Genomic DNA, 10,375 nt, shown 5'->3' on the forward strand with positions numbered 1-10,375 from the left:
ACCCACTGTTTTTGACAACATGTCACTGTCAGCAACATAACATATGCGCAGCAATTTGGTGCTACATTGCCAGATCAGTAGGTTTTTTTAATGAAAAGTGCCCCCTTGTAAGTGTAATTTATTTAAATAACTCAAGGATCACCCACATTGGACTTAAAGATGCATTTAAATACTAAAGACTCCCTAACAATTCATGCTCTATCGCATTTAATGCTTTAAAACTGTTGTAGTGGCAATGCTGCACAACTGTGACGTTCCCGTCGCTGTCTTTCAAGTGACAGCGACGGCACAGCTGATAGTGACAGCTATTTGTTTACAAACAAACCCACTCATAAAACCAATCTTATACATAAAAACAAGGCGAGTATTTACGAATGTTTAGGCCAAAACTCGCCTAAAAAAATGAAGAAAATCACCTTCGGGAAAATCAGCTCGAATTTCGGGCAAAATGCTTCGGCCCCAACAGGTACTATTGGTACTTTCGGGCCCCCAAAGGCCATCGAGGTCCTGGAGGACGACAGGGAGGCCCAGCAAGTGAAAGAGGTGATGGGCATCACCAGTTTCGGTAAAAAAGCGAAAAGCTTCGATATCCAGGAGATGATGAGCCAAGTGAAGGCCACTGCTCGGGAGGTGACCAAGAAGCCCCTGGAGGATAAACCTTTAGAGGAATCCTCTTCGGAGGATGATGATAGTAGTGAGGGGGAGAGTGATGGTGACCTCATTGGGCCTCCCATTCCAAGCACTATGCCTGAAAAACCAGTAAAAAGTACTAAAAAGAGTGTTGAGGATTCAGATGCTGATGAAGATGATGATGATGACGACAGTGAGGTGGAAGAAGACGAGCATTTCTTGCCTGTCAGTGAAAATACCACCATGAGACACGGATTAAAAGCCGTAACCGCTTTGACTGTGGACCATAGTGGGGCCAGACTAGCATCAGGTATGAATTAAACCACATTGGCTCACATATATTACTGCTCCTTTCTCCCCATCCAAGGCTCAGTAGACTATGATGTTAGTTTTTGGGATTTTGCTGGGATGGATTCGAGTCTCAGAAGTTTCCGCACCCTACAGCCTTGCGAAAATCACCCCATTCGCCATCTACATTACTCCAGCACCGGTGATCTTTTGCTGGTCATTTCTGGGGCTAGACAGGCCAAAGTCGTTGACAGGGACGGATTTGAAAAGCTGGAAACTGTTAAGGGGGACATGTATATTACGGATATGGCCAGGACTAAGGGACATACAGCCGCTCTGCTTGCTGGACAGTTTAATCCTTGCGTTAAGGAGGAGTTCTTGACAACTAGTTCAGATGGTAGGTAGTCGGTGTAAAATTATGTGTGAATTAAGTCTGGTGGTCTAGCTGGTCTTTAGCGCAATTGCCTGAGAAATATCTCTTAACTGCTTGGAAGAATTACAAAAATTGAAGTAATTTTTTGAGTTTTTGACCACTAGTTCCGATTTTAGTGTAAAATTAATCATCCGGGAGGCTAAAAGAGTCCCACAGAAGTAAATCTGGTGATCTGGCTGGTTTATAGTGTAACTGCTTGAAAAATGCCTCCGAACTGCCTGGAAGAATCTCAGAATTTAAGTAATTTTTGGTTTCTTCCAGGCAATTGAATCCCTTTTGTGTAATTGACTGAAAAATATGAAAATATCACTCTACTAGTGGAAATATTCTCATGGAACACAAATCAAACTCTGCTCTACAAGTCACTCTATAAAAAAAGTCCCATGGAGTTAAATCTGTTGATCTAGCGGGTCTTTAGTGTAATTGCCTGAAAAATACCTCCCAATTGCCTGGAAGAATTACAAAAATTAAGTGATATTTTGAGTTTTGAACCACTAGTTCAGATGGCAGGTTTTGTGTGTAAAATTGACCCTCAGGGAGCTTTAAAAATTCTTATGGAGGTAAATCTGTTGGTCTAGCAGGTCTTTAGTGCCATTTCCTGAAAAATGTCTCCCAACTGCCTGGAAGAATCACAAAATTCAGGTAATTTTTTGTTTCTTCCAGGCAATTGAAGCCCTTTTGTGTAATTGACTGAAAAATATGAAAATGTCACTCTACTAGTGGAAATATTCTCATGGAACACAAATCAAACTCTGCCCTACAAGTCACCCCGTAAAAAAAGTCCCATGGAGTTAAATCTGTTGATCTAGCGGGTCTTTAGTGTAATTGCCTGAAAAATACCTCCCAACTGCCTGGAAGTATTACAAAAATTAAGTGATATTTTGAGTTTTGAACCACTAGTTCAGATGGCAGGTTTTGTGTGTAAAATTGACCCTCGGGGAGCTTAAAAAGGTCCCATGGAGGTAAATCTGTTGGTCTAACGGGTCTTTACTGCGATTGCCTGAAAAGTGCCTCCCAACTGCCTGGAAGAATCATAAAATTTAAGTAATTTTTTGTTTCTTCCAGGCAAATGAAGCCCCTTTGTGTAATTGCCTTGAAAATATGAAAATATCACTCTACTAGTGGAAATATTTTTATGGAACAAATCAAACTCTTCCCTACAAGTCACTCCATAAAAAAAGTACCATGGAGTTAAATCTGTTGGTCTAGCGGGTCTTTAGTGCGATTGCTTGAAAAATGCCTCCCAACTGCCTGGAAGAATCGCAGAATTTAAGTAATTTTTTGTTTCTTCCAGGCAATTGAAGCCCTTTTCTGTAATTGACTGAAAAATATGAAAACATTACTCTACTAGTGCAAATATTTTTATGGAACACAAATCAAACTTTTCCCTACAAGTCACCTCATAAAAAAAGTCCCATGGAGTTAAATCTGTTGATCTAGCGGGTCTTTATAGTGTAATTGCTTGAAAAATACCTCCCAATTGCCTGGAAGTATTACAAAAATTAAGTAATCTTTTGAGTGTTTAACCACTAGTTCAGATGCTAGGTTTTGTGTGTAAAATTGACCCTCGGGGTGCTTTAAAAAGTCTCATGGAGGTGAATCTGTTGGTCTAGCAGGTCTTTAGTGCCATTTCCTGAAAAATGCCTCCCAACTGCCTGGAAGAATCGCAGAATTTAAGTAATTTTTTGTTTCTTCCAGGCAATTGAAGCCCTTTTCTGTAATTGACTGAAAAATATGAAAATATTACTCTACTAGTGCAAATATTTTCATGGAACACAAATCAAACTCTATTCTACAAGTCACTCTATAAAAAAAGTCCCATGGAGTTAAATCTGTTGATCTAGCGAGTCGTTAGTGTAATTGCCTGGAAGAATTACGAAAATTAAGTAATTTTTTGAGTTTTTAACCACTAGTTCAGATGCTAGGTTTTGTGTGTAAAATCGACCCTCAGGGAGCTTTAAAAAGTCTCATGGAGGTAAATCTGTTGGTCTAGCGGGTCTTTAGAGCGATTGCTTGAAAAATGCCTCCCAACTGCCTGGAAGAATCACAAAATTTAAGTAATTTTTTGTTTCTTCCAGGCAATTGAAGCCCTTTTGTGTAATTGCCTGGAAAATATGAAAATATCACTCTACTACTGGAAATATTCTCATGGAACACAAATCAAACTCTTCCCTACAAGTCACCCCGTAAAAAAAGTCCCATGGAGTTAAATCTGTTGATCTAGCGGGTCTTTAGTGTAATTGCCTGAAAAATACCTCTCAACTGCCTGGAAGTAATACAAAAATTAAGTAATTTTTTGAGTTGTTGACCACTAGTTCAGATTGTAGGTATTGTGTGTAAAATTGATCATCAGGGAGGGTAAAAGAGTCCCATGGAGTTAAATCTGTTGATCTAGAGGGTCTTTAGAGTGTAATTTTTTGAGTTTTTAACCACTAGTTCAGACGCTAGGTTCTGTGTGTAAAATCGACCCTCGGGGAGGTTTAAAAAGTCTCATGGAGTTAAATCTGTTGATCTAGTGGGTCTTTATAGTGTAATTGCTTGAAAAATACCTCCCAATTGCCTGGAAGTATTACAAAAATTAAGTAATCTTTTGAGTGTTTAACCACTAGTTCAGATGCTAGGTTTTGTGTGTAAAATTGACCCTCGGGGAGCTTTAAAAAGTCTCATGGAGGTAAATCTGTTGGTCTAGCAGGTCTTTAGTGCGATTGCCTGAAAAGTGCCTCCCAACTGCCCGGAAGAATCGCAGAATTTAAGTAATTTTTTGTTTCTTCCAGGCAGTTGAAGCCCTTTTGTGTAATTGCCTGGAAAAATATGAAAATATCACTCTACTAGTGGAAATATTCTCATGGAACACAAATCAACCTCTTCCCTACAAGTCACTCCATAAAAAAAGTCCCTTGCAGTTAAATCTGTTGATCTAGTGGGTCTTTAGTGTAATTGCCTGAAAAATATCCCCCAATTGCCTGGAAGTATTACAAAAATTAGGTAATTTTTTGAGTTTTTAACCACTAGTTCAGATGCTAGGTTTTGTGTGTAAAATTGACTCCCAGGGAGCTTTAAAAAGTCTCATGGAGGTAAATCTGTTAGTCTAACGGGTCTTTAGTACGATTGCCTGAAAAGTGCCTCCCAACTGCCTGGAAGAATCGCAGAATTTAAGTAATTTTTTGTTTCTTCCAGGCAGTTGAAGCCCTTTTGTGTAATTGCCTGGAAAAATATGAAAATATCACTCTACTAGTGGAAATATTCTCATGGAACACAAATCAAACTCTGCCCTACAAGTCACCCCATAAAAAAAGTCCCATGGAGCTAAATCTGTTGATCTAGCGGGTCTTTAGTGTAATTGCCTGAAAAATACCTCCCAATTGCCGGGAAGAATTACAAAATTACAAATATTAAGTCGTATTTTGAGTTTTTAACCACTAGTTCAGATGCTAGGTTTTGTGTGTAAAAATTGATCCACAGGGAACTTAAAAAAGTCCCATGGAGGTAAATCTGTTGGTCTAACAGGCCTGGAAGAATCACAAAATTTAAGTAATTTTTTGTTTCTTCCAGGCAATTGAAGCCCTTTTGTGTAATTGCCTGGAAAATATGAAAATATTACTCTACTACTGGAAATATTCTCATGGAACACAAATCAACCTCTTCCCTACAAATCACTCCATAAAAAAAGTCCCTTGCAGTTAAATCTGTTGATCTAGTGGGTCTTTAGTGTAATTGCCTGAAAAATACCTCCCAATTGCCTGGAAGTAATACAAAAATTAATTCATATCTTGAGTGTTTAACCGCTAGTTCAAATGGCAGGTTTTGTGTGTAAAATTGACCCTCGGGAAGCTTTAAAAAGTCTCATGGAGGTAAATCTGTTGGTCTAGCAGATCTTTAGTGCGATTGCTTGAAAAATGCCTCCCAACTGCCTGGAAGAATCGCAGAATTTAAGTAATTTTTTGTTTCTTCCAGGCAATTGAAGCCCTTTTGTGTAATTGCCTGGAAAATATGAAAATATCACTCTACTAGTGGAAATATTCTCATGGAACACAAATCAAACTCTGCCCTACAAGTCACCCCGTAAAAAAAGTCCCATGGAGTTAAATCTGTTGATCTAGCGGGTCTTTAGTGTAATTGCCTGAAAAATACCTCCCAACTGCCTAGAAGTATTACAAAAATTAAGTAATCTTTTGAGTGTTTAACCACTAGTTCAGAAGGCAGGTTTTGTGTGTAAAATTGACCCTCAGGGAGCTTTAAAAAGTCTCATGGAGGTAAATTTGTTGGTCTAACGGGTCTTTAGTGTAATTGCTTGAAAATTGACTCCAAACTGCCTGGAAGAATCGCAGAATTTAAGTAATTTTTTGTAAAAATATGAAAATATCACAAGTCACCCCATAAAAAAGTCCCATGGAGTTAAATCTGTTGGCCTAGCTGGCCTCCCAACTGCCAGGAAAATATAAAAATACCACTCTAATAGTGGAAATATTTTCATGAAACTTAAATAAAACTATTTCCTACAAGTCACCTCATCAAAAAAGTCCCATAGGGTTAAATCCGGCGATCAAACCGGTCTTCAGTTTAACAGTATTTAAAGAATGATTTGATATAGTTTGAAGGGTAACTTATATCAAAGGGCTCTATTTAGGTACGGTCCGCACCTGGGACTTCTACCAGGAGGGCAAACAGCACAAGCAAATCATAAAGTGTCGCGCGCAGAACGGCCTCAAGGCCTCCCCCACCGCGGTCGCGTACAACCGCGACGGTAAAGTGATCGCGTGCGGCTGCGCGGACGGGTCCGTCCAACTGTGGGACTTCCGCAAGAGTTCGGTGGCCCCGGCCGCGCAGCTGCGCAGGGCGCATCAGCCCGTCGAGATGACCGCGATCAATTTCTCGCACGTCGGCGACCACTTGGTCACGCGCAGCATGGACGAAACGTTAAAACTGTGGGACGTGCGCAGCCTGAAGGCGCACCTGAACCAAATCGGTGGGTTGTTCGCGCGTTACGACACCACCGACGCCATCTTCAGTCCGAACGACGCGATGGTGGTGACGGCCGTGTCTATGCAAAAAGGGGAGAAGCACGGGCGCGTAAACGTTTATGACCGTAAGACGTTCGGGTTGGTCAAGTCGTTACCGGTTTCGGACGGGAGCCACGCCATCAGGGTCAATTGGCACGCGAAGCTCAATCAGATCTTCATCGGGGGCGGCGACGGACACGTCAAGTGCTACTACGACCCGAAAAAGAGTCTCAGGGGGGTCACTTTGTGCGTTGTCAAGGTAAACTCTGGGCCAACTTCGATTTATTGGGGAGGGTACTTTACTCGGTATGTTTGCAGAGCCACAGGAAGGCGCAGCATTCGGAGGTGGTGAGCGGGCAGCAAGTGATCACGCCGCACGCCCTCCCGTTGTTCAGGCAAGAGAGACGGAAAACCAGTCGCAAGCAGATGGAAAAGGACAGACTGGACCCGGTCAAGTCGAAACGTCCGGACTTGCCGATCACTTCGGGGCAGGGGGGACGGGTGGCGTCCAGCGGGGGGACGTTGAGCAGCTACGTCATCAGGAACTTGGGGCTGAGCAAGCGGGTGAACGACGACCAGGATCCCCGGGAGGCCATTTTGAAGTTCGCCAAGGAGGCCGAGGAGAATCCTTACTGGATCGCGCCTGCGTACGCCAAGACGCAACCGAAACCCGTCCTGGATATGGGGACGGAGGGCAGCGGGGAGGACGACGGGGAACCCCAGGAGAAACGGAGCAAACAGTAAACTTATTTATTTAGAATAAACATTTAATTGTCGTTATGAGGATTGTTTCTGTTTTGAAATAATAAAATGTTCCCTATACGAAAGTGCCTAGAAAATAAGTCTCATAGAGTCAGATCTGGAGGTCGCGCCGGTCTAAAAGAAATACCACATTATCACAGGATGAAATAAAATTGCTTGGAAAAAAATTAAATGCCAAAAAAGCATCTGGCAATTATTTTCTTCATTTGGTTCTCATTTTTGGTTTCATCGTTAATATCTAATCAAATAACACAGTTTGTTAATTTAAATTTGATATAATTATATATATGTATATTAATAAATATTTAATACAAAAACAGTGCTATTAGATTGGATATTATAGACGAAAAAACGGTGATTTTTCAGAAGAATTTCTTACTGGACAAATATTTGGGGTGGGTGGGGGGTTAAGGATTATGTCAATGAAAAACAATGTTTTTGCAGAAAATATATTTTTAATATTTAATTTAATATTACCATTTTATTAAATTTGATATAATTTTACATATAAATATTAACTATAAAAACAGTAAAGATTACAAATAGGAGAAGTCTTATCTCCAAGAAAAATGCATGTAGGTCACTTAGGTAAATGAATTTTGCATTTCGGCTGTGTAAACAGCCATCATCAGATACTAAAATAAAATACAGGTAATTCAAGACAGTATAAAAAAAGAGCTTATTCGCTATAACAATACAGATTTAGAACTTACCAGAACATTACAAAAAACATATACGTTCACCAAATAAAACAAAAATTACCCGTTATCGGGAATAAAAACAACAATAAATAAAAGAATTAAAATTAAAAACATAGTACGATAAGGACATCTACGATTCAAAATATAAAATTTATACTTAGGACGATACAGATTTCTACATATTAAAAGAAGATAAGGAACTATTGTATATTAGCGTTGAGTTAAAGAAAAGATTCTAAATTTTGATTAATACAAATGTTATAAGATGAAAGAGTTAAAAACAATAATGGTAAAAGTTATTTTCTAGGGCTAAATGAATCAAAAAAGCGTAAACTGTCAAACTTAGTTTGCTCATTAATGCATGTGCAGTCTGGGGAGTTTATGGCCCTATTTATTTCAAATGCTTCCAAGTCCAATTGTAACACTTTCTCACAAACATGCAGAACCTCAGTGTCCCGAGGTAAATTTCCTGCCATAGCTACACATTTCAAAATAAAAAGTTTGTTTTAATTTTAGGTGAGAAAGTATCTTAAGAAACAAGGTCTTCCAGAGAAAGCACTTCTCTTATTGGATAATGCCCCCAGTCATCCCCCAGTAGAGGAACTTTTATCTGATGATTGACTAATTCAAGTTATGTATATGCCTCCCAATGTGACACCCTAAATTCAACCTATGGACCAAAACGTTATTAGGTTGACTAAACTGCATTATCGCTCCATGTTTTTGGCAATGGTTGTAGCTAATAAATCTAAGGACATGAATGTCATTATCAAACAATACAATCTCAGGGATGCTATTTTAAACTTATCAAGAGCATGGAATAAATTAGAACCAGCAACCATTAAAAAGTGTTGGAAAAATATTTTCGAAAGCCAAAGCAATAAAGATCGTGAAGACACAATACCCTTGGCAACTCTTCGTCAAGAATTGCTAAGTCTGAATAGCTTTGTAGAGACTAACCTCAATTTATTAAAAGAAATTGATCCAGGGCAAGACTTTCTGGATCAAGATCCAGAGGTTTCTCAGGCTATGGACAAAGTCACTCACGTTGAGGCAGTTTGTATATTTAGCAGAGGTCTAGAATGGGCAGAGCAAAACAATGCCGACTTCGAGGATATTCAGTCTTTACACAAAATACGTATCCGTCAAATAAAGTTAGATAACTTTTTTTCTAAAAACAACGGATTAAATATAAATAATGTACATTGTACTTCCTTACATACATATACTTATACATATACATATACATTTTCAACTATGTATTACTAACTGTATAACATTTTTTGTTTGATTTTCCAATAAAATATATATTCAAAGTACACATACGTGTTAGTTTATCATGCGATTAACTTTATCCAGTAACATGAACTTCCGAAAACATGAACACAGTCATCCCTAATTAGTTCACGTTATCGAGACTCTACTGTAATATAATTTTACAAATCGCTCGAAACAATGGATATCCTATAAATGTTATTAAGAAGCTATACAACAAACATTTTTTCAAAAAACTTAATAAACCATTACTCAGTAAACCTAACACCCTCGGATCTTATCGATCTATTAGTTACTTTGGCAACGTCTCTTCTAGTGTCGCACAGTGTTTTAAGTCCAATGAATTTGTCACTAAACCTAATATTTGTTTTAAAACCAAAAACAACTTGGCGAAACATTTAGTAAACACTAAAGATAAAATACCGATAAGACACCGATCTGGAGTTTACAAGTTAACTTGTTCCCACCCATTATGTGATATCTGTTATGTGATATGAAAATTGAAGTCATAGTCGACGAACATTTAAGGCTTATCACGCGAAATAAAAATACTTTTATTAACAATATCAATTCTCCTTTTGCGAACGACATATTAGAGTCTGGGCATAATTTTGATCCGGGACCTAACACTGAGGTTCTGCATGTTTGTGAGAATGGGTTACAATTGGACTTGTTGGAAGTATTTGAAATAAATAGAGCCATAAACTCCCCAAACTGCACATGCATTAATGAGCAAACTAAGTTTGACAGTTTACGCTTTTTTGATTTAATTAGCCCTAGAAAATAACTTTTACCATTATTGTTTTTAACTCTTTCATCTTATAACATTTATATTATTCAAAATTTAGAATCTTTTCTTTAACTCAACGCTAATATACAATAGTTCCTTATCTTCTTTTAATATGTAGAAATCTGTATCGTCCTAAGTATAAATTTTATATTTTGAATCGTAGATGTCCTTATCGTACTATGTTTTTAATTTTAATTCTTTTATTTATTGTTGTTTTTATTCCCAATAACGGGTAATTTTTGTTTTATTTGGTGAACGTATATGTTTTTTGTAATGTTCTGGTAAGTTCTAAATCTGTATTGTTATACCGAATAAGTTCTTTTTTAAAACTGTCTTGAATTACCTGTATTTTATTTTAGTATCTGATGATGGCTGTTTACACAGCCGAAATGCAAAATTCATTTACCTAATATTATATACACATTCTCCTACAAAATATGGACTTCTATTCAACTATAAAAACAGTGTTATTAGATTAGATAATATGGACGAAAAA

The 10,375-nt window shown here is 38.2% G+C and overlaps 1 protein-coding gene across 1 annotated transcript; it reads left to right on the forward strand.

The window, feature by feature from the left end:
• The first annotated feature begins 25 nt into the window (after positions 1-25).
• LOC126747435 (gastrulation defective protein 1 homolog) lies at positions 26-7,131 on the forward strand. The gene is made up of 4 exons (XM_050456094.1): positions 26-940; positions 998-1,315; positions 5,979-6,610; positions 6,670-7,131. The coding sequence occupies exons 1-4, from the start codon at positions 403-405 to the stop codon at positions 7,093-7,095; spliced, it is 1,914 nt and encodes a 637-aa protein (XP_050312051.1). The 5' UTR covers positions 26-402; the 3' UTR covers positions 7,096-7,131.
• Positions 7,132-10,375: the final 3,244 nt, after the last annotated feature.

This window comes from Anthonomus grandis, chromosome 19 (genome assembly GCF_022605725.1).
Source record: "Anthonomus grandis grandis chromosome 19, icAntGran1.3, whole genome shotgun sequence".
In the NCBI taxonomy this organism is placed as follows: domain Eukaryota; kingdom Metazoa; phylum Arthropoda; class Insecta; order Coleoptera; family Curculionidae; genus Anthonomus; species Anthonomus grandis.

What these genes read in the sequence shown, in the direction of transcription:
- LOC126747435 (XM_050456094.1), top strand. Translation starts at nt 403, where the DNA reads ATGAAGAAAATCACCTTCGGGAAAATCAGCTCGAATTTCGGGCAAAAT. An exon ending in TGGGGCCAGACTAGCATCAG is followed by an intron (nt 941 to 997) that starts GTATGAATTAAA and finishes TCCCCATCCAAG; the next exon opens with GCTCAGTAGACTATGATGTT. An exon ending in CTTGACAACTAGTTCAGATG is followed by an intron (nt 1,316 to 5,978) that starts GTAGGTAGTCGG and finishes GGCTCTATTTAG; the next exon opens with GTACGGTCCGCACCTGGGAC.